This window comes from Podarcis filfolensis (assembly GCF_964270895.1).
Source record: "Podarcis filfolensis genome assembly, chromosome: 6".
Taxonomy (NCBI): Eukaryota; Metazoa; Chordata; class Lepidosauria; order Squamata; family Lacertidae; genus Podarcis; species Podarcis filfolensis.
In genome coordinates, this window is record NC_139609.1 from 5,763,441 (window position 1) to 5,787,937 (window position 24,497).

The window sequence follows — 24,497 nt, forward strand, 5'->3', positions numbered from 1 at the left end:
CCTTAGCCATGTGAACAAATGCCAGTGATGAAACCCAAGTGTTTTCCTTTGCTGCCTCTCAAGCCTGGGCGGCCACCCAACTTGCAACAGCCAATCTAGGCAATTAGAAGTGGGGTGTGTTTGTGTGTGTGTGTGTGAAGGCTTGCCCTTCCCAATAAGACCCCCTTCAGGGCAGCTTCACCCAAACACTTTAACTTTCTGAATGACAGGTCTTCTAGGTCAAGCAGAACTGCTGTCTGCAATCCTGAAACTACAATCCTACTTGGCTCCAGCTACTATGAGTCCAAGAACCAGCCCCAGGGGGTTATGCATATGCATGTGGGCTGATTTGGCACTACATATTAAATAGGGAAAGATAGTGGGCACTGCATATTAAATGCGGCAAAGATGTAGTGAATTCTCTTTGTTTGAACCCAGGAGATCCAAAGGTGGCAGTTGCATCAGAGAACACCAAGTAGAATGAAGAAACCACTGTGCTCCACTAAGGCCTTTCACTCTTTTCCATTACCTTCCTCTCCCTCCCTTCTTTACTGCCCCCCTTCCACCTTCTAAGAACCTTTGGCTTTCACCTCTCCAGAAGGGCAGAAACTCACTCAGAGCTTTACATTATTCATTTAAAAAGACATGGAGGAAGTTTCAAAGGTGTTTTTTTCTGACCCTGCTGCTTGTTATTCTTGTTAGAAAGAAACCTCTACGGTAGCTATTCTGGGCAGAACGCAACCTTCTAAAAATCTGGTTTTCGAATTTTACGTTCACATCTTAGGCCTTGAATGAATAGTCCAGAATAGCAGCTCAGCTCTGTTCCTCTTAGTTCCAATGACAAGTGGGATACTCACATTTTTCAAAGGGCAGTGCTTGTAAGCATACCATTCCAGGCTGTAGAGGGTAAGTATGACACCCTGGCCAAGGAAGAGCGTACTCCACATGAACACATTCCAAATGGGGCCTTTCCGACGGTCGCTGAGAATGAAGTTGAAAAACGCTGACGGAAGAAAATTAAAATGTACTCAAAATGCATGTTAATGATCATCTCATGAGACTTTGAGAAAGTCACAAATTACAGTTTAGAGCATTAGAAGTCCTCAGCCAAGCCAAGGAAGCCCTCTCTCCTACCCTGACCATGATCAGTCTCAGAAAATGGATATTTAACTGGGGTCAGGAGAGGCTTCCGGGTTTTAGGGTGCAAATGCTAGGGCAGGCTGGAACACAAATCTCCTGCATCTTAGAACATTAAGTACGGATGGCAGCTAAAAGCCAAATCTCAGTATTTTCAGAAACTGCTGCTGCTGAAAGATATATTTGGTACTTACTTCCGAAACACATGAAGAGGCAGAACAGGACCGGATAGAAGTAACCAAAGCAGACGGCCAAGACGTATTCGTGCACAATAGCAGAAAGAGTGAAGACTGACAGCATAGCGACTGCTTTGAATTTCTTCCCAAATAACTGGTGGTGAGAGAGACACAGACAAACAAGGGGAAGGGTGACTCTCTGATAGGTGAATGTATCAGAGGAGATCCAATTTTCAAAAACAACAGTGAACAGCTTCTGATAACCACCCTTAAATTGCCCATTCACATTTATTGCACAGGGAGAGTTGTCTCCAGTGGTGGCCTTGCTCTGTCAAAAGGACTTCTACTTGCACAAGGCAGGGCAGCTCATTTTTGCTGATCCCTCCTACTCAATGCAGCCCCACAAACACTTAACGCGAGAGCTGGAACAGTGTGGGATAAGGCATAGAGGGGTGAAATTGGTGGTAGACTGGTAAAAAAAAAAGTGACTTCCCAAATACTGGATACAAACCAGACTGCATAAGTACAAGCTTCTCTCTTTCCACCTTCTGTCAGATCTCTGCATGAGTAAAGTGACTAGGTATTTTACATGTTGTGTAATTCACCTTTACATTAAAACTTTAATAAAATCATTTTGTGGGGGAAATGTAAAGATCTTTGCCATTCCTTTTAAATAATGGCTTTCTTTTAGAGTTGAAGCAAGGGGACGCATTAAACGATGGTTGCTTACCCAAAGGAAATCTTTGTATGCATAGTAATACAGCCAGTCATGCACCACCACATTCCAGGTTCGGTAATACTTTGCATAAGATGTAGAATTCCACCAGTCCTGCAAGAGAGGATCAGGGAAGTAAAAAGAGCAGAGACCTTAGAGTCAGTGTTTAAAACTGCAGGATCAAAGTGCCAAGTGCATTCCTGCTATTCAAATGTTTTAGAGCAATTGGCAATACAATCTCTGTGAACATCTGGTGTACTGTTGCAATGTATAACTGAAATTCCCCAAGAGCTCATTTGCAGGCATTAAATCCTAATCTCCTCCTTCCCAAACAGCCACCCTGAGAATAAGTCACTGGTGTCCCAGTATTTGTAGCTACACTAGGTCTCCAAGGCTCGGATCCAAAATGATCAGAGCTAAATCAAATGTGACATTTTCTCTACATGAACAGTAATTCAATGTGGGGGGGGCAACCTGCAAACCACATTCAGAAAAGAGAAATATAGAAGGTAGCTGAAATTCAGAGGCCTTTTCTATCACTGTCCTCTAAATTGCTCAAACTAATAATTAATGGCCCCAAGCGGAAGCAGCAGCAGGATCAGAACACACATTTGTATGATCCCTTGGAATTATTCATTTATTTAACAACATGTCTATATATACTGCTTGACTACAAATAGAACCTCTGAGCACTATACATAAGGCATTAAAATTGCCAATAAAAGTTTGAAACATCAGATTAAATCAGCAGATAAGCTAAAACATATTAAGACACATTTCAATTTCTACATGTCTGGATAGGCAGAATGTTTTTAGCAGGTGCCAAAAGGAATATAGCAACACTTTATTGCAGACATTTAAAGGCGCCAGTATATGCCAACACTAAAAGAAGGCTGCAGGTGAGTTCTGCTAAATAATTTATAGAACGGACATACTTTTCTTCCATGACACCATACTCAAAACTATTTACATTTGTTTAAAGGTCACAGCAAGGTTAAAATACCATGCAAAAAGCCCAGCAACAGAAATACAACACATAGCAACAAATGCTTGTGAATCAGAAAAGTCAACAGAAGAAATGGCACAGGCTCCCCTTTTCACCAGAGGTAAAGGAATGTATTAACAGGTTGTCAAGAAGACCACAAGGATGGTATCTGATCGGCCTCTCTAGGGAGGAGAAACCTCATCAATGGCAAAATAACACACACACACACACACAACATTTCTATCAAATGGAGCGTTCCACAAACCATGGTAAGCTCTAAAACTGAAAGAAAATACTTCTGTGTGTGTTGTGTTGAGAGAGAGAGATATCATGAGCCTTGCACATCAATTACCTTGTAGAACATTCTGTCAGCAAAGCGCAGCATCTCAGCAAAAGCATTCAGCCAGCAGTGAAGGTATGCAAAAAAGACCAAGAACAGCATCAATACACCTGGAGAGCAGCGAGGAAAATATGTATTTTAGGTTAATATCATTCATAATGACATTATTACTATTTATCATAGTTGTCGCTTTTTACACCAAAGTATCTCAAAAGCAACTTACATAAGAAAAATAGAACCAAAAACATTAAAATCAAATATAAAAGCAGTAACAAAACATGACCCAAAGTGCCCATGCAACAATCTATATACCTCGGGTTACAGATGCTTAAGGTCACAGACGCTTCAGGTTACAGGCTCCGCTAACCCAGAAATATTACCTTGGGTTAAGAACTTTGCTTCAGGATGAGAACAGAAATCGCACTGCCGTGGTGCGGCAGCAGCGGGAGGCCCCATTAGCTAAAGTGGTGCTTTAGGTTAAGAACAGTTTCAGGTTAAGAACGGACCTCCGGAACGAATTAAGTACGTAACCCGAGGTACCACTGTATTAAAAAGCAACAAATCCTACCCCACTGAAAAGTGTGAGCCCAAGAAAGGGCATGTAAATAACTGATTACCCTCCCATTAGGAACCATTGTCTGTTTTTTGACTGGCATCTAAAACAGACAATGATGGAGCCAGGCACTCTTCCCTGGGGACCGCATTCTCCAAGCAGGGAGCCACCGCTAAAAGGGTCTGTTTCCATGTTCCACCCTCCACTCCTCCCTAAGATATTTATGCAGTGACCAGGCTGGTTCACCAGGAGAGAGGAAGCCTTTCTGGTGTTGCGGTCCTGAGCCGCATGAGGATTTATAGGTCAAAACCAGCACTTTGAACTGAGTCCAGAAACTAACAACTGCTTGCATCCCCAACACAAGACTAAAAAGCAGAGTTGGATGAAGCAGGATCGCACCTTCTCCAGTCTACCAGGACTGATGTTACTAAGGAACATACTGCAAAAGGTGTTCAGAGAGAAGAGCAGTAGCTCAGTGGTAGTGAGGGCATGCAAAAGGTCATTCTGCAGCATCTCCAGGTAGAGCCAGGAAATGTTCCCTGTCTGGAAACCCTGGAGATCCACTCCTGGTCAGTCTGGACGACCCCGAGCTAGATGGACCAATGGTCTGATCAGTGTAAGGCAACTTCCCATGTTCTCTCTCAGAACAGTGAGATTCACGCTCAGCTTAAGCTATTGCCCCAGTAACAGGTTTTCAGGAACCCTACAAGTCAGAGAACCCCAAAGCTAAGATCATATATCCAACAGGCCATACACTGCCAGTTGTTGCCAACATCACCACTGTATCTGATTGATTATTTGTTGCTTAGAAAAATTCCAGAATTTAAAGGGGCACAGAAGCACTCACCTGGAAGAATAGAGTTGAAAATGCAAAGGACCAGCCCTCGTACATTTAAATTCTCCTTATAGTTCCGAAATGTAGGTATACAGAGTCTCACAAATATATAGTAAGTATAGAAGAGTGACCCAAGGACCTAGAGAGGAGTAAAAACAAAAGCCCCTGATTATAAAAGTAGCACAGGAGGAATCCGTAAGAGAGAAAGCTGATCCCAGTTACCAATATGCACAGATCTATGCTGAGTAAAGATCATACATTTAACGCACATGACATTCCCCAAAGAATCCTTAGACATGCACTTTAACCCCCCCCCCAAGCTCTAATTCCCAGCACCCTTAATAAACTGCAGTTCCCAAGATTCTTTGTGGGAGGAGCCAGGTGCTTTGAATGTCTGGTGTGTATGCAGCCGTAGGCAACAGCTGACCAACCGTTTCAGTGCCACTACGATAGTCTGTGCTTCTTTCAGATAAACGGCATTCCACGTGAGCTCCACCATGTGCAGAATTACTATGCCAGCAGTTGGGAGGCCTGGGTAGGTGCGCTGCTGGCATGTGTATATGTGGAGGGGCCCAGGTGGAACACCTGCTTTACCGACAGCAGCTGCCGTGGGAGCGGTTTCATTGTCCTGCAAGGAGCAGGTCCCACGAGTAGAGACTGATTAACAGACTATCTTTTTATCCAAGATTGTCCTTTGAACTTTTAGGATCTGTGACACTGCACGGCTAGCCCAGCCCAGGGGAGGACTACGTCTCCATTTGAGAAATACGGCCGTGCTTGAAATTAGCTGATCTGCTCCACTCGGCAAAATAAAAAATACAATATAAAGATCCTGCACTGTTCATAATTTTATAAACTTAGGAAAACGTTCAGGGTTGATAAGAAGACTAGCACACAGACATTGGTTAAAAGTCGGTTTAGGAAGGCTTGTCGTTTAGAACTATTGTATCCTGAGAAGTGAAACTGTTTTATTTATCTTACAATGGGTACGTGTGTTTGTCATTAGTTTAGGGGTAATTATTCATTCAGCAATACAAATCTAAGGGAATCGGATGCAATTCAGAAATTTTCAGAAAGCATTGTGTCTATTTTTTTAATGCCAAAATAAAAATAACTAATACAGGCTTGTGCAGTCTGGTAGGCTAGTACATATTTTTATGAACCAGTAACTCTTATCAGCTTTCAAGGCTGTATAATTATCTGCAGAAACACAGGAATCCCAAAAGGAAGAGAAATATCTAACCTGTGCAAACTTGGTAGCTACATAGCTCCATCTTATTGTAGGATTTCTGAAAAGAAAAGGAAATCACAGTCATTACACCTAAATCAAGATAAGAACTTGCTTGGCATCAACTGAAACCCAATTTGCAAGAATTTTACAAACAACTGCTAGACAGCAAATCACTTTGAGTTACTTTCCATAATAAAAGCAACTAATAAGTGCAAAAGAAATAATAATAGCAGAGCTGATGTAGTCTGCAGTAAACGCAATCCAATTTCTATTCCAGAACAGCAAATATTTAATGTAAGAAAGTCTGTATGCTGGTTATGATTTTGCTCAAATGGCATGTTTTACTAAATGTGCAGCTGCACTACTATTTTTTAAATCAGTTTGTTATTTTGCATAAAGAAGGAAAGGAGTAGTCGAGGGCAATAGGATATACAGATTGAAGAATGTGGAATACCATGGAAAACAGAAAGACAACCCTGTATAATACAGCAACTTCTACAAAGGAACTCTAGAACCTTATATATAAAAAAAACCATCAAAACCCATGAAGTGTAGAATATCTTAAAGCCAAAATGGTCAGACTCAGCACCTGTTATTGGAACCAGAAGCAAAAAGCTCTGGTGTGCTCAAAAGAGATATGCATTGAGCCAATTCATTTTGTATCCTACTAGGCCTGCTCTGGGAAAATTCAGAGAAACAAATGGTTGTCTACAACTAACCTTTACTCAGAGAAGACCCACTGAAATTCAGGACCATGAGTTAAGTTAGAGACCCAGCAGTGGGTAGGGTCAGAGGCAAAAGTGGGTAGTGCAATAGATAGAGAGGCTCAAAGGCCAGTGGTGTAGCGTGGGTTGCCAGGGGCCGTGCGGAGGGGTTGGGTGGGAGGGAGGGAAACACATTCAACTGCCTAATACTATCCGCATCGCCCAGGAGACATAAGAAGAGTCGTACTATGGTCTGGAGAGGTCACTCCTGGTTCGCATGGAGAAGCTGTTTTCAATGCAGCCCAGCGACAGAATGTGCAGTTATATTGAGGCTGCCCTGAGTGTTAAACTTTTGCATCCACAACAATTTTACGCTCAGGGCAGCTGTGCCTGTGACCCCACCATGCTACGCCACTGCAGAGGACTGCACCTGCCCCCTGGGCCTGAGGTCCCCAACCCGTGTGTTATGCCCTCCGTTATGAAGCATGCATCCAGTCCAACCTTGCAATCACAATGGCTATAAGAATTGCCAAGTCACAATGGAGCAACTACATAGACATTACCGGGGATAGGCGTCTCTGTATATAAGGGTGGGAGCAAAGAGGAAATACAGGTACTGGGAAACTTTAGGAACTTGGACGGTGTCTGAAAAAGCAGAAGGGAGAGAGTCGTTTAGTACCAGATAATGCCACACAGTAAAAAATAAACCCACAGGGTTCCATCCTATTTTCTATGGGTCTCAAACTGTTCATTAATGCTTGAATTTAGCAGTAATACATTTATACAATTTCTCAGTCCAAGGAGATGGTTTGTATGCCATTCTTATTCTACTTTTCCCCCCCAATGAGTAAGGCAAGTCTGTGACAAGCCCCTCATCTCTAGTCCACCCCAGGTTTAACACCCTCCCACCCCAAATAACCCCCCCTATTGTCAGAGCACTTTCCCGTTTCACTAAACCCAGGATTTTCTTATATCCTTTGCAAGATGTGTACTCCTATTCCAATAAGCATTAGAAGACTGACAAGCTGCATGGTATTGGTAATCTTGCAAAACATGGGGAGGCCCATACACACATTCTTCTGAACTAGAACAGGTCTTTGAATTGTCTCCATGTCACAGAACCCAACCCTCAGAGGGGAGGGTGCCTTCATCCCCACAGCTGTACAATTACTGTAGAAAACAGTCACTTACTTGTCTTCTGTGGTGTAAAGGAAAGTATTCGAGGAGCATTTTCCCTAATGAAAGAGTAGCCTTTCATCAGCAGGCGCACCTAAAGGAGTGGAGTAACACATAAAATGTACTTGATACCTTGCAATTAAGCGAGAGATGGTCCAGAAGGATACCATGGTCAATAGTATAAAAAGCTGCTGAGAGATTCAGTAAGATAACCAAGAGTCACAGTTCCCCTGCACCTCTTTTGGTAAAGGTGAAAAGGATCTAGGAGTCTTGGTGGACTACAAGCTTAACATGAGTCAACAGTGTGCGGCGGCAGCAAAAAAAGCTAATGCTATTCTAGGCTGCATCAACAAAAGTATAACGTCCTGATCAAGGGAAGTAACAGTAGCACTCTATTCTGCCTTGGTCAGACCACACCAGGAATACTGTTTCCAATTCTGGGCACCACAATTTAGGAAGGAAATTGACATGCTGGAATGTGTGCAGAGGAGGGTAACTAAGGTGGTCAAAGGTCTAGAAGCCAAGCTGTATGAGGAACGGTTGAAGGAGCTGGGTATGTTTAGCCTGGAAAAGAGGAGAGTGATAGCCATCTTCAAATATCTCAAGGGCTTTCACATGGAAGATGGAGCTAGCTTGTTATTTTTTCCTGCTCTGGAGGGCAGAACTAGAACCAATGGGTTCAAGTTACAAGAAAGGAGCTTCGGACTAAACATCAGGAAAAACTTTCTGACAGTAAGAGCTACTTGATAGTGGAATGGTCTCCCTTAGGAGGTTGTGCAATCTCTTTCCATGAAGGCTTTAATGCAGACACTGGATTGCCATCTGTCATGGATGCTTTAGCTAAGATTCCTGCATTGTTGGACTAGATGACCCTTGGGGTCCCGTCCAACTCTACAATTCTCTGAGCAGGGAGACCAAAGCAGATTCAGTCTCAAGCCAGGTCTGCACCCAGAATGCAAGAGGTCAAGATAATCAGTATCCTCCAAGAATGCTTCCAGTTGTACTGGCATTGCTCTCTCCTTCATCGTGCTCAAAAAGAGGGTGTTTGCAGCAAGTTATTAGTGGTTTAAACCATCAGTGTATCTGAAAACAGAAGTACCTACTAGACCTTAAGAATTATGGTGTGTTTCTTTTTGCATCTGACCATTTCTAACACCCTCAGGCTCCATCTCTTGGAAAAAATGAAAACTTGCCACCATTAATATTTCCCCAAGTCAGTCAGAAGCAAGAGTAGAATGTGTACACAAAATTACAGGTTAGCTAAGGACTCAAATCCTGGCATAAAGCAGCATTTTGCTAATTTAAGCTTTGTGAAATGACCTTGAGCTACATCCACAAGAAACTAGCTCTCCACATGAAACTCACCTGCTCAAGTATCACTATGAAAGCAGAGGCTGGTGGTAAATTGTAGGCGACGGCTATGTAAGCTGGTCCCACTCCAAGCCCAAATATCTGGAAGATCATGAAGAGACCCCCAAAGAAAGCGGAGCGGATTGTCTTGTGGGAGGAACCATGGTAGCCCTGGGCCCACAGCAGGAAGAGCCCATAGGGCACAGTCAGGGTGGATAGGAACATGTAAAGCCAAGTGGAAAAAACGACAGAAGATTTGCCAAAAGTGTAGACCAGGAGATCAAACTCCAGCACCAACCTTCAAAAGAGATTCAAACAACACAGGAAGATAAATTCATATATTTGGGTTAAAATATATATTCCATCAGGTAAAATCAGAAACAGCTAAGGAATTCTATAATGAAAGTTGAGGTAATTTTAATCTGTTTTAGTATTCTAAGTTTTGTATGTTTTAGAGTATGGTTGTGATTTTTTCATGGTTTTCTTGTTTTATCTTTCGTAAACTGCTTTGAGGTTCCTTTTAGAATCAGGCAGTGTATAAATCTTATGAAACAAATACTGAACTTAAGTATACACCCTAAGGTGTATACTGCACAGAACAGTGTAAAGCAAGAAAGCAAACACAGAGATACAGACAGATACAACCCCTACAGAGATTCAGGACCCCTTGGATAAGCACACACATGTGGGAAAATTGTAGTTATTGTGGCATAGCCTGCAGCCCTTCAGTTAGGGCTCCACATCTTCCAAGACTTTGGATGCAGAACTTGGATTGTAAGTGCTGCTTGATTTTGACCAATGACTCAGAAACTACAACTAATCCAGAATGCAGCAGCTAGACTGGTGACTGGGAGCGGCCACCAGGACCATGTAACACTGGTCCTAAAGGGGCTTCACGGGCTCCCAGTACGTTTCCGAGAACAATTCAAAGTGTTGGTGCTGACCTTTAAAGCCCTAAATGGCCTCAGACCAGAATATCTGAAGGAGCATCTCTACCCCTATTGTTCAGCCTGGACATTGAGGTCCACCTCCGAGGGTCTTCTGGTGGTTGCCTCACTGCAGGAAGTGAACTCACAGGGAACCAGGCAGAGGGCCTTCTCTGCAGTGGCACCCTCCCTGGGGAACACCCTCTCATCCGCGGTCATGAGATAAAGAACTATACAACTTTTAGAAGACACCTGAAAGCCACCCTGTATCAGGAAGGTTCTAATGTTTGCTGTTTTCCTATGTGCTGTAATCTACTGGGGAAACTCAGGCAGATGGGTGAGGTATTATCATCATCTGAATGCCTGATGGGTTTCTTCAATAAAACACTGAGGCTTATATTCAACGCAACTCTAAATAAGCAGCCCATCACCGCAAGGATTCCCTCTTGTGCAACAGGACTCTCTCCACCCCCTCCACCTCCCTGTACCCAAACAAAGTAATACGTTTTCATTGGTTCAAATATTAAATGTGCAATGAGATTAAGGGCCACTATCTGAACGATAAACTTGGTCATTTGATTGCCCTTTTTACCCATTGCTGTCTTTTTATTTGTATATATTGCTTGTTTTATGTTGCTATAAAGGTAAAGGTACCCCTGCCCATACGGGCCAGTCGTGTCCGACTCTAGGGTTGCGTGCTCATCTCGCTCTAGAGGCCGTGAGCCGGCACCGTCCGAAGACACTTCCGAGTCACGTGGCCAGCGTGACGAAGCTGCAGCTGGCGAGCCAGCACCAGCGCAGCACACGGAAACGCTGTTTACCTTCCCGCTATAAAGCGGTACCTATTTATCTACTTGCACTTAAGAGTGCTTTCGAACTGCTAGGTGGGCAGGAGCTGGGACCGAACGACGGGAGCTCACCCCGCCGCGGGGATTCGAACCGCCGACCATACGATCGGCAAGTCCTAGGCACTGAGGTTTTACCCACAGCGCCACCCGTGTCCCTATGTTGCTATGGCCGTTGGCTAATGCAAATAAAGTTTATCTTATCTATTAAATGTCTCCAGTCCAACACACAGAAAACAAACTCCAGCTGATCCCTTCAATATTTTCCTACCTTCCTTCATCAATAAAGTCTACTATGAGGGTGCTGAGAATGAACAAGATGAGGAGAGCGATGAACATGTGATATATGGTCCGGATGTGTTCCACTTCAAATAGCTCACTGAGGGGAAAAAAGTATACGAAATACATTAGAACATTTCACTTTGACAACGAACTCCCCTCAATCCAGATGCAAGTCCAGGACTTCCAGTGGTTAAATTTAGGAGCTGAAAGTTTTTCCACCTTCAAATGTAATGTGTGAGCACTCTCAGTGTACAATTTCTCTGAATATTTTCTACAAAATCCATCTGTCAACATACATAGGACCATCACCACTTTTTTTGGGGGGGGGGGGTTAACCGTGGGAAGAAGTGCCGCTGTATAGGACAAGGAGATTCTAGAATTGTTTCGAACCAGCAGGTGAGTGCTTTGGTTCCCCCAACCCCCATGGGCCATTCTGACAGACGGGGGGGGGGAAGCATTCAACTGTGAATCTTCTGTCATAACCATGACATCAGGGCAAGTCTTTTCCTTTGCCCGTACAGTTTGAAATCAAAACTGGGACAAGGCATTGCTGGCACCAATGGTCAACTGTGCCTGCAAACCCAGTTTCCTGTGCCTGCGTGGTTTGAAATCAAACCACGTAAGCAAAGGCACAGGACTTCATTGGCACTGCCAATCAGCTGACTGGTGGTGCCAGCCAACCTGCTTTCAGTAGGGAACTACATCTTTACCTGTCCCACAGGTCGACCTGGTTTGGGGAAGGTGGCCTTGCAGGTCAAATTAGGATGCCAGAGCAGACCAGAAGCTCCACAGAGCTGCTCTAGACCTCATTTCACACAGACATTCTGCCATTTTCAACAGACTGAAGCCTTTTGTAATCCCCACTCCATGCTATGTAAATATTAGGATCTCAGAGGTTTACAGGTCTTTTTATTCATTTATTATTAAATTGATCTCCCATCCTGCCTCCAAAGGAGCCCTGGAGAACACAGGACTGTATCATATCCAAGTCTGAACCTACATGGTCCAAGGTACCATTACACCATGGGTTCTCCTAGGCAATATATAAAAGAAGTGAGAAACCTATATTGTTGGTTGATGGTTCCACATTACATCTACCAAAGTAACTAGGATCATGACCAGCCTTGTCTTGAGGAACACTTTGCAGGAGAGACAGAAAATCTCTGTGGCACACAGGCACACACCCCTTATTTGTGCAGTATAACCCACTGGAAAATTCTCCTGCTCAGATGAATGGAAGCTGCACAACAGCAGTTCTTCCTCAGCCCCTAATGTGGGGCTTGCACAGGATAACTTCCTAGTGGATTATGCCCCATGGGTCACAAGAAGCTGTCTCCCACAGTGTTGCCCTTGTCTCACATCCCAGAGGATAGGGAGTTTTGGTTCAGCAGTTGCTCATACAATTATTCTATATATTTAACAAAAGGGAATTGGAAAAATGAAGTAATTACACAGGATGTAAAGAAAAACTTAACAATTTCCCAAATGGGAGCTGCATGTTTACAGCTTGCAAAACATTTTTTAAAGTCCCCAATACTGTTTTTGTATTTTATGTGGAACACTATGCCTGTTGGAAAATGACACAAGTTAACACTAAACCCACTGCATTTTATACAAAGATTCACAACCTTCACCTAAAGTAAGCGTAGCAAACATGGTGCCCTCCACACTACAATTCCCATCATCCCTGACCACTGGCTATGCTGTCTGGGGCTGATGGGAGAGATGGAGTCCAGCATTCATCTAGAGCAGGCTTCCTCAACCTCGGCCCTCCAGATGTTTTGAGACTACAATTCCCATCATCCCTGACCACTGGCCCTGCTAGCTAGGGATCATGGGAGTTGTAGGCCAAAAAACATCTGGAGGGCTGAGGTTGAGGAAGCCTGATCTAGAGGGGACCATATTGGCTGCCCCTGACTTAAAGAATAGAGGCTTGGGGTTTTACTGACATATTGGGGGTGAGGGAAATAAAATTTAAACTGCAAAATACATTCTGGATTAACATGGCGAAGTCTGGTTTTGTAGCAAGAATCTGTTTGTATTTTCCATATTTTATTAACAAGAAAGAAAGAAAGAAAGAAAGAAAGAAAGAAAGAAAGAAAGAAAGAAGCCCAAATGAACGGCCGGCAGAAACAACAGTTTTGGATCAGGAAAGCCCAAACAATTGCAAGTACAGTCGTACATTGGGTCTCGAACAGAATGCGTTCTGGGAGTTCGTTTGACTCCCGGAACCAGTTGAAAACCAAGGCACAGGATCTGATTGACTGCAAGAGCGTCTTGCACCCAATCGGAAGCCGTGCCAGACGTCCAGCTCCCAAAAAAGTCTGAAAACCGGAATACTCACTTCCGGGTTTCGATTGTTTGGGAGCCAATTTGTTCGGGAGCCAAGGCATTTGAGATCCAACGTACGACTATATCGGAAATTTAGTTCCCAAATCAACAAAATATCTTGGTAGGCATCTTCTGGAACAAAACAACAACCTGATAGGACCTTCAACTGAGCCAAGTAAAACAACCAATAACGTTCTTATCTACCAGAGTTGGAACAAGGCACATCTTAATGCTCTCCTAGACCTTGAGCATTTGTGCTGCAGGACTGTGTCCCTGAAATGTGATGGATTTCCAGAATGGAGGGGAAACTGGCATTCTGCTCCCAAGGAAAACAGACAAAACTGAAGTGCTTTTCAGCAACAATTCCAGCAGACTGCTTTGCTTAGAGCTGGAGTTCCAAGTATGGATAGTTCTAACTAGTATCTGCTCTTCCTCCCAGACTCCTCAAGCAGTAGTACCAAAGTTTAATGTTACATATTTGCATTTGCATATAAAGCTCTTGCTACACCTTGGAAGAGGAACTCAGGGACAGGTGGCCTCCAGAAGGTCCAGCCTCCAGCTTAAAAGGATCAGGTAAATTGCCATTGGAAAGGCCAGTGCAATAAGCATTGGAAAGCCACTGCCAGTCAGAGTAGATAATTATGGGCTAGATGGACAGACCAGCCTGGTTCTATTAGGGCACCTGTTTGCTCATTGTGAAGCCCTTACTACTAGATAGGCGCAAACTTTACTGGAGAACCAGACCACCCATGAGGAGGCTGGATTGCTTAGAAATAGACACTTCTGGTCTGTAGATCAGTTTCTACAGAACAGCCATATCCATGTTAGAATCTGGGATGTGCAATAGCCAATTGCCTGGAGCACTTAAAAAGATTAGGAATACCTGCTTTCAGTCTACACAGTATAAAACTGAATGGGATCCACTGGGAGGAAGAAGCAAGATATGAAGATAAGCCACCCACTGGATGAAGGCAACTTTAACTTTAGCAAGGGCACTAGTGCAATTTACAATCTGATTAACATACTCACTCCAAGACAGACTTTCTAGCAACAAAAACTTTTCCATGTTCTGGAGGTGCTCTTGATCCTCTGTGAAAAGAACAAATATTTAGCAGAGTAGTTTTTTTAAAAAAAGAGAAATCAACAAATTGACTCTGCTTCAGACTCAGCCAAGAACCAACATACTTGCTTTTGAAGCCACCGTCTTTCTCTGAGCACACGGCTGAGAAGGCAGGGGGCGAAGACTCAAGCTGCACGGACTTTGCAATCAAGCCATTCACGAATTCTGTAAAGTGGCTGTCGATTCGCTGCATGAAAGCTGGCTTCATTTGCTGATAAAATTTGGAGGAAGGGATGAATAAAAAAGAGAACACTTTAAGTATGATTGTTAAGTATTGCCTGGAATTTGCCTGCTAAAATGGCATGTTACTCTTTACCTTCAGATGCAAGGCTGACTTCCTAACACCATGCTAACAACAAATCATGAACGTGTCTCATTTCCTGACAACTGACGACATATTCTTGGACCGTCAAAGTCACAGCCAGTGTGGCCAATGGTCAGCGCTGATAGGACTTCCTAGTCCAGCAACATCTGGTTCCCCATTCCTGGTTTAAACCACCTATCAGCAGCTCCCCAAGAATAAGGAAGCAAAGTCGCCAACTGCAGGGCCTTTCTAAGAAAATCAGTTAGCCTAGCTGCCTCCCATGTTGCTTACAAATAAACTCACTCAACATATCTGACAGAAATCTGACCAGAAAACTGACTTGTTCTGCAGGGGCTTTTTGTTTTGTTTTTGTTATACTTGTCAAATACCAACCGTATGCAAAACACATTCTATTAGTCTATTAAATTTAAGGAAAGCTGAGAAGTCCAAGAACAGGATATAAGAAGGCACCATGGTCACCCACAAAATGCTCAGCTCTGGTTAACTCCCCACCATACACACAAAGATTCTTTAAAAATGAACAGCTAATGAAGTTGCTTCAGAGGTGGCGCCCTGGCCAGCAGAACCCAAAAAAAAGGGGGGCAAAAGGCAAGGGCAGCAACAGCAGAGAGGAATACTCTTGTACTTCCAGAGTTATTAAGAAACAGAAGCTGTGATGGCTAACATTAAGCAAGAAGAGCAAACAAGTGTGATAGGAAGTTTTCGGGCTGCTTTGCTTAGCACAGGGTGTTCACAAAGCACAGGGTGTTTTGTTTGTTTGTTTACAAATTAAAGGGCTGATTGATCTGCCATTGCCAAGCTCCACACAGTCAACAAAGAATGATGCCAAGAGAGAGTGAAAAATAAACAAAGAGAAAGAACCAAGAGAAGGGAAAGCAAGCTACAGGGTTTCTGCTGCACAGGGCAAACAGCACCTGAGCAACAACAGAGTTCTTGCTTTCCATGTAGCTCTGGGAATTTGCCTGGGGAAAGAGGTCACCTGCTGTTATCCATTCACATACTGCAGACACAGCCCCAAAAGGAAAGGACTGTGCGTACTTTGCGGCTCCTTTTCCCTGAGGCAGTTGACATGCTGGCAAGACCTGTTGGGCTTCACTGCTGCCCCACCTGAAACTAGGAAGATGTATCCTGCTCTTCTCTATCTGCTCACGACCAGGAAAAAGTCGGCAGGTGGATAAGCAGATTCCCAGGGAAGCTTCTCCACCATCCTCCCACTAATTAATTCCTGATAAGTTCAACGACTCAAAAGGGTACCCAGCAATAGTTCCAGAGCCACATGTGAATCCTCCCTACAGTCCAAAGCAGTAGCATGCAGGAACAGCCTAATCCCACAGCCTTCCAGTCCCAGTTGACCAAAACATGGATATGCAGCTCTTGTGGCTCTAGCTGCACTAAATATGAGCAGCAATGCTTTGGCTAGTGATGGATAGCCAGTCTGTGAGACTTTCTTCTTCTTAAAATAAAAGACTTTTATTTTTCACATACAACAGCAAATATCTGAGAACTTATCTGCTTTCTCATGCACTCACAATTCTCTTTTGTCCTGCTTTTTCTTTTAATGCATTTAAACACACATTTCACAAGATTTCTAAATGCATTTTGATATGCTTTCTTAGCGAAGAGCTGGAATATTTGAGAAAGGTGGAAGTGGGTGAATGGTTTAAGTTTCAATCTGGCCAGGAGGTGCAGATCAGGCTGTTATTGTTGGCATCCATCTGTCTCAAGAGACAATGGAGTGTGCCTCCGGGGATCAAACCAAATCAGGTTATTCATACTGGAATTCACAAAGAATGAATTCCTTAAGCATCCCACTTGCTAACAGACTAGAGGAGGAAAGCAGCCCAGCCGCCTCCTGTGCCCTACAACAGCAGTTGAAGGTTTCTAAGGCATCAGAGAAAAGCATGAACATTTGAAGGGTTGGGGATAATAAAAGTACAAAGGACTGTAATGGTTCAAATAAAATAAAATGTCAGAAGCCCTAGTTTTGATATTCTCAGGAAGCATGATTAGATAGTTTAAAAGAGCTCACAGGAAAGTGAGCATTGTTTACGATTTTTGCATTTGAGGAAATCTTTCAGCAGTCCCAGACTCAGTGACTCCCAATTTACAGGATTTAGGATTTCTGACAGTCCCATAATATGCATAGATCCATCACAGATGGGAGGTTTGTGGGGTTTTTTTTGCTATCTAGGGATTCCTCCTTGTCAACTCATATTAGCTACAATTCAGACAGGTTTACCTCAGCCTCCACCAAAAGTTGCATCTTTCGAGTGACCAAATGGTCAATGTCAACACGACCTAAGAGAAAAAAACAAATCGTTATTGTAATGTAAGTGATAAAGACAATAAATACTGGGTATAAGTTTTTCACAAGTATGAAAGGCAAAACAGGAAAAGTATGCAAACTGGAAATTTAGTGTACCGTATATACTCGAGTATAAGCCCATTTTTTCAGCACATTTTTTAATGCTGAAAAAGCCCCCCTCGGCTTATACTCGAGTGAGGCAGGTGGCGGCGAAGGGATGAGTGGCCCAAAAGGAGCACTTTCAGGCTGAATGTTCTTCCTCCGCCACTGCCGCCGCCACCAGGTTTGTGGTGTGGTGAACAGGCTTATACTCAAGTCAATAAGCTTTTCTCAGTTTTTTGTGCTAAAATTAGGTGCCTCGGCTTATATTCGGCTTGGCTTATACTCGAGTATATACGGTATTTTAAAATCAGTGCTGCAAGTAAGTCCACAAAAGTTACTAGCCCCCAAAACTTTCACTTATTCACCTGCCCAGATGTACCTGTATTAGTTGTCCGCTACTGACCAAAAGGAAATATGTACAACCTATTCCAATTTCCAAGGATTCCCTTCCTGGAGTGCATTAAAACTGTAGTTAATTGCGGCAGGTCATTTAAACATATCTACCCAAATACTAAAAAAACCCAGGAGGTGCTAGGGAGAAGGTTTCTAGTTTGGCCACCTGCCAGACATCTGTAGGATTCAACCGTCCATGCACCGCTTGCCCCTGCACCCTCAAGTGGTACAGCCCAGGCACCAGTTCACTAGCCAAGTGAGAGCAAGACGGCAGAGACGGCGCACACAAGACATTCAACTGTGACAACACGAGTGTACAATGCATAGAAATAAGTTTTTCTGAAAACAGAAACAAAATTGTTTCTGCAGAATTGCAGTTAGATGGTTCTTCTTGACATTCCTCTCATTAAAAAAAAGCATTCAGAAAGGTATGCCTGCGCTTTTATCATAAAATGGCCCGGGGTAGGAAAATCTTTAAATTCAAGACCGAAAAATAAAGAGAACATTACATGCACTCAGAACAAAGGAGGAGAGTTATGTAAATACATGGTTTTATTTTCAAATTGACAGACCACAATTAGGGCCATCGCTCAGCCTCCCAAAGGTCCTGTTCCCTGGAGACAGGGTCTGAGCTTTCAAACAGGACTGAGCTTACAATGTTGAGTGCTGTGAGGATAGAAAACAGGAGCAGCTTGAAAACACAATTTGCCAGCTATGCAAATTCATCATAACCCAATTCATCATTTGAGTTCTCAGCTATGGTTAGAATCCAGTGGTCATCGATATGACAACCCCAAGTGCACGAGTCAGCAGAGGCCATCCCAGGCACCCACAATATTACACACCCACAACCCACACACCGAAACCTGGCTTGAAAGCAGCATTTTTTCCTCTCACAAATCATAAAATAGTTTACAAGATGTGCTTTGTCGTAGGGTGTGTGTAGCAACACAACAATTAATCCACTTTACAGATGTGCCAACAGATCGGAAAGCCAAAATACATGTATTGGGTTGTAACAAAGTTTTACTCATAGTAGTCGCATTGGACATGGTGAACACTGGACACAATCCATTATTTAAGAACTGAGGAAGAATTCGTATTTATTATACTTTAGGACTTTTGTTCATTTGCAGATTCAAAAATAAAATCTTATAGTTAATAAGATAAGATTTCTGCAGTTACTGATGAAGAAATCTCATCATTGCATCTACGCCAGGGATCGGCAACCTAAGGCCCGCGGGCTGGATAAGGCTTTATGGGTTTATCCGGCCCATGGTGACCCCCGCCGCCCTGCCCGCTCTTACCGGCATGGCGCGGGGACCCACTTCTGGGTCGGAGGAGCATCAAAAATAGCTTGTGCCTATGAGCATGGGCCTCCTCCGAACCGGATGTGCACTGGAAATAGGCTTGGAGTGCCTGTAAAGGTAAAGGTAAAGGGACCCCTGACCGATAGGTCCAGTCATGACTGACTCTGGGGTTGTGACGCTCATCTCGCTCTACTGGCCGAGGGAGCCGGCGTACAGCTTCCGGGTCATGTGGCCAGTATGACTAAGCCGCTTCTGGCGAACCAGAGCAGTGCACGGAAATGCCGTTTACCTTCCAGCCAGAGCGGTACCTATTTATCTACTTGCACTTTGACGTGCTTTTGAACTGCTAGGTTGGCAGGAGCAGGGACCGAACAACGGGAGCTCACCCCGTCGCGGGGATTCGAACCGCCGACCTTCTGATCAGCAAGTCCTAGGCTCTGTGGTTTAATCCACAGCACCACCCGCGTCCCTGGAGTGCCTGTATGTGTGCACAAATGCCATCTCCGGTGCAGATCTGGGTTGGAGGCCCGTGCGCATGCGCACAAGCTATTTCCAGTGTTCCTCCGACCCTAAAGTCTGCCAAACATAGCGTGTGCGCACGCATATGGGTGTGCGCTCACCCGCCCTCTGCATGATCATCGCTGGAGACACCGGCCCGAGGCAAGGAAAGGTTGCCGATGCCTGATCTACACCAGCAACCCAGAGAGTACATATAGAATGGGCTTTTGTGCCAGGTCAGCGTTAATATGTGCTACATGTCGTGTATATATAATTCAAACTCTGTAATGCAAGACTGCACAGTCAACCTATTGCCAAACTTGGATGGAACCACAGGATAGAAAGTTGAATTGACTAATGTTCTTCCAGATTTGTCAGAAATGAGTCACTAAACCAGCATGACAAACTGCAGAACCCGTGGTCTATTTTATTATTACATCATCACAAGAAGAAACTCTTGACCTTTCTATCAGTTTAGTGGGCACATGTTGAATGAAATTCCAGCCAAAGTAGTGAAAGGAACATTCATATTACTAAAGGATAAATAAAGATCCCTTTTATTAATGAATTTCCCTTTAGCTTGGTTTTGAGGTGCTCTTAAGTATGAAAGAAGGTGCAGGGAATGGCTGTGGTTGTGCTTAAACTGCTGGTTTGCTAAATGAAGAACTTGCTATGTGAATTATTTAGCTTGCTATATGAGACAAAATGGTTCAAATTGGAAACAATATACTTGGATAAACTCAGAATTAAACTGACAAAAAGCAACCAGAGCATCCCATCAGTATTTCTTATTAGTTATGAAGTTTAAATCATTATAGCAAGGTTATTATTCCAGGTCACATGACAACTCTTTTCTTTACTTGAGTTAAAAAGGGGGTTAGCCTTTGACGTGAATATACCCATTTAAGTGTTCACACCAGCAACAACCACTCCCAGGGTGGGAAAGCAATTGATCACACACCCCATGTTGTTGTTGCAATCTGCTTAACTGCACCCCCCCCCCCACATCCTTAAATTCCTTCCCACAAGAGACTGGAGCTGTTGTAGCTGATGCTTTCTCAGGCACAATACTCTCCCTGCAGAAACTCAACAAGTCAAACTTTGCCTAGTATGAAAATACATTTCTGGAGGAAGCTTACATTTTGTTTGTTTGACATCTTATTACTTGTGTTTAGCCCCTAACCTATTTTTTCAGGTCTCCACCCCACCCAGAGTGGGACATAAGTTGGAATATGACATAAAGCACATGCAAATTGGTGTCCTCTTTTGCGAATGGGGTGGTGGGTCTAACCCATACACAGTCTACTGAGCCCAGACAGAGAGTACACCTGACAGAGGGACCTGGAAAGTGGGGCACAGCTCAGGTCATTGGAAGATGCATGTGTTGCAAGAAGAAAACCCCAGGTTCAAGCTCTGGCATCTACAGTTGCAAATGATGGGTGGAATTCAACATAGTGCTAAGTTGGGTATGTCTGTGGGGTATGTGGTTCACTCGTGCAATGACACTTTTCCCTCTCTCTTCCCCCTGCATGACCCCTAAACCTGTTCTGAGGAGACCCCCCCCAACCTTCCAGAGCAGATTAATGTGCTACGTGACAGGGAAAGCCCGGCTGGGCAAGTGGACCTAATTCTGCGCACACAAAGACTTGGTGGAATCCCACCCGATCACAATAAGGTGGTCTGAAGAGCAACCGCCTGTCACGAGTAAGCAGTACTGGGTCAGACGAACTGCTGGTCCAACTCAGTACAGTGGTACCTCGGGTTACATACGCTTCAGGTTACAGACTCCGCTAACCCAGAAATATTACCTCGGGTTAAGTACTTTGCTTCAGGATGAGAACAGAAATCGTGCTCCGGTGGCGTGGCAGCCGCGGGAGGCCCCATTAGCTAAAGTGGTGCTTCAGGTTAAGAACAGTTTCAGGTTAAGAACGGACCTCCGGAACGAATTAAGTACCTAACCTGAGGAACCACTGTAGAAGACAGTTTCACAACCAGCTTGAATTTGAGTAAACATGTTTAGCAATGAATGCCAGTATTCACACCCAGGGGCAAATGTCTGGTACCTGTTTCAATAAAAAGTACAATGCAGATGAGTAAGCTATGGTTTTGTATCTTGGTCAGGTAAAACTAGAGCACTAGTGAGAATACAGTGGTGCCCCGCAAGACGAACGCCTCGCAAGACGAAAAACCCACTAGACGAAAGGGTTTTCCGTTTTGGAGGCACTTCGCAAAACGAATTTCCCTATGGGCTTCCTTCGCAAGACGAAAGCCCATAGGGAAATCTCCAGGACAGCAGGGAAGCGCAGCGCGTCTTCCCCACTGTCCTCGGACCTCCTCCGAAGGCTGGCGGTGGGGCGGAGAGACCTCCTCCCGCCGCCAGCCTTCGGAAGGCTGCTCCGAAGGCTGGCGGCAGGAGGAGGTCTCTCCGCCCCACCGCCAGCCTTCGGAAGGCTGCTCCGAAGGCTGGCGGCGGGAGGAGGTCTCTCCGCCCCACCGCCAGCCTTCGGAAGGCTGCTCCGAAGGCTGGCGGTGGGGCGGAGAGACCTTCTCCCCGCGCCAGCCTTCGGATGGCTGTCCTGAAGACTTGCGGTGGGAGGAGGGTTTTCCTTCCCACCGCCAACATTCAGAATGCTGTTCTGAATGTTGGCGGTGGGGAGGAAAAACCCTCCTCCCACCGCAAGCCCCGGGAGCAGAGGAGAAGCGCTGCGCGCCTTCCCCTCTGTTCCCGTACCTGTCCTGAAGGCTTGCGGTGGGGAGAAAAGCCCTTCTCCGCACCGCCAGCCTGGCAAGCGGTCTCCATAGGAACGCATTAATTGATTTTCAATGCATTCCTATGGGAAACCGTGCTTCGCAAGACGAAAAACTTGCAAGAAGAAAAAACTTGCGGAACGAATTAATTTCGTCTTGCGAGGCACCACTGTACCCTACAGTGGTTTCACAGAGCTGAAGCACAGCTAAGAGAGAAACTATTCAGTTAAGGGGGAAAATACAGTGCTAAGGTCAGATTATTAGCACAAGGCAAACATGCTCAGAGCTGGCTGCGTATCAAGTTGAAAAGTTACCTGCAACACACAGCATTATCTGAAGGAACATCACATATCTCTCTTCTTTGCCAAAGTGTTTATAGTATAGCCCAAGCATTAAGGAAACTCTGGCTTTAATGAGTTATATAAAAAGACTTACCTATACTTTCTCTTGATATTTGATTAGCTGTTTGTGGTCATTTTAACAGCATTTCAGTGACGCTCATTTTTAATTGAGGAGTGTATGAAAGCTACTTTGGGAGCCCCCACTGCCTGAAAAGCAGGCTAAAAATAACATAACGATAAATTGTGACGTATGTAAATAGTAATGACAAGCCACTGAACGGATGGGAAAGGCAGGAGGGAAACGAGAAAGAAAAGTAACTTTCCAAAGAAAAAAAACAAATGAGCCTGTGTTTAATATTAACCAACTATGTCCTCTTCCTCCTCAGCTTCAAATTCCCCCTGCACATTCATTCTTCTGACATATCATTTGTGTTTGCAACACTAAGGAATGACCTGGAGTAACCTCCACCTTGGGAAATTACCACGGCCTTGCAAGTCCCGGACTACAAGACAAAGATCCCACATGCTTTCCTCAAGACAGATTAGTCACAGCTGAAATCCAACACTATTTGAGAGAAGGACAAAGGCATTTTCAAAGCCCTTCCAGGAACACATACCCTTGGATATTATCTTTAGTGGTACACAAGCCCAATCCCCAGTCAAACTCCAGGGGCAGAACATTCCGTTTCCATGAAGGCTTCTTTGCTCCAAAACCCAAGAAATGACATAAAACGAGATGCGAACCAAGTCAGATTCTTCACATCAGGCTTGGATTTTTAAAAACTCATTAGACCTTTTATCCGAACAAAAAAAAGGTGCTAAATTAAGAACAGGGCGGCTTAATAATTAGTTAGGCCCGCTTAGGAATCAGTGGTCAAATAAATAAATAAATAATCGATCAATCAATCCAGGAAAAAAGCCTCTTTTGGCTCTCTTCAGACATCACGCCAACCCATGGCTAAGGAAATATAAAGATGGTTTGGCATTTTTTTGAGATTGACAGACCACAATCAGGGCCATCGCTCAGCCTCCCAAAGGTCCTGTTCCCTGGAGACAGGGTCTGAGCTTTCAAACAGGACTGAGCTTACAATGTTGAGTGCTGTGAGGAAAGCAAACAGGAGCAGCTTGAAAACACAATTTGCCAGCTATGGTTAGAATCCAGTGGTCATCGATATGACAACCCCAAGTGCACGAGTCAGCAGAGGCCATCCCAGGCACCCACAATATTACACACCCACAACCCACACACCGAAACCTGGCTTGAAAGTAGCATTTTTTCCTATCACAAATGATAAAATAGTTTACAAGATGTGCTTTGTCGTAGGATGTGTGTAGCAACACAACAATTAATCCACTTTACAGATGTGCCAACAGGTCCAGAAAGACTGGAAATCCAAAATACATGTATTGGGTTGTAACAAAGTTTTACTCATAGTAGACCCATTGGACATGGTGAACACTGGACACAATCCATTATTTAAGACCCGAGGAAGAATTCCTATTTACTGTACTTCAGAACTTTTGCTCATTTGCAGATTCAAAATAAATCCACTGATAAAATCTTTTATTTATTCAGATAGGATTTCTGCAGTTACTGATGAAGAAATCTCATAAATGCATCTACACCAGGGATTGGCAACTTAAGGCCCGCAAGCAGGGAAAGGCAGGTTGGGCGAATGGACCTCATTCTGCACACACAAAGACTTGGTGGAATCCCACCCAACCACAATAACGTGGCCTGAAGAGCTACTGCCTGCCAGAGAAAGCAGTACTGGGTCAGATGAACTGCT

The 24,497-nt window shown here is 44.2% G+C and overlaps 1 protein-coding gene across 1 annotated transcript in view; it reads right to left on the minus strand.

The window, feature by feature from the left end:
• Window positions 1–24,497, minus strand: part of LOC310765937 (sterol O-acyltransferase 1-like) — a 34,670-nt gene that overhangs the window by 3,332 nt on the left and 6,841 nt on the right. The window contains exons 3-15 of the mRNA XM_083621615.1: window positions 17,250–17,308; window positions 14,751–14,896; window positions 14,595–14,654; window positions 11,224–11,331; window positions 9,197–9,479; window positions 7,847–7,925; window positions 7,219–7,300; window positions 5,964–6,009; window positions 4,733–4,859; window positions 3,345–3,442; window positions 2,023–2,121; window positions 1,311–1,446; window positions 837–982 (exon numbers count right to left, since the gene is read on the minus strand). Coding sequence (XP_083477741.1) covers window positions 837–982; window positions 1,311–1,446; window positions 2,023–2,121; window positions 3,345–3,442; window positions 4,733–4,859; window positions 5,964–6,009; window positions 7,219–7,300; window positions 7,847–7,925; window positions 9,197–9,479; window positions 11,224–11,331; window positions 14,595–14,654; window positions 14,751–14,896; window positions 17,250–17,308 — 1,469 coding nt within the window. The remainder of the gene's footprint in view (window positions 1–836; window positions 983–1,310; window positions 1,447–2,022; window positions 2,122–3,344; window positions 3,443–4,732; window positions 4,860–5,963; window positions 6,010–7,218; window positions 7,301–7,846; window positions 7,926–9,196; window positions 9,480–11,223; window positions 11,332–14,594; window positions 14,655–14,750; window positions 14,897–17,249; window positions 17,309–24,497) is intronic.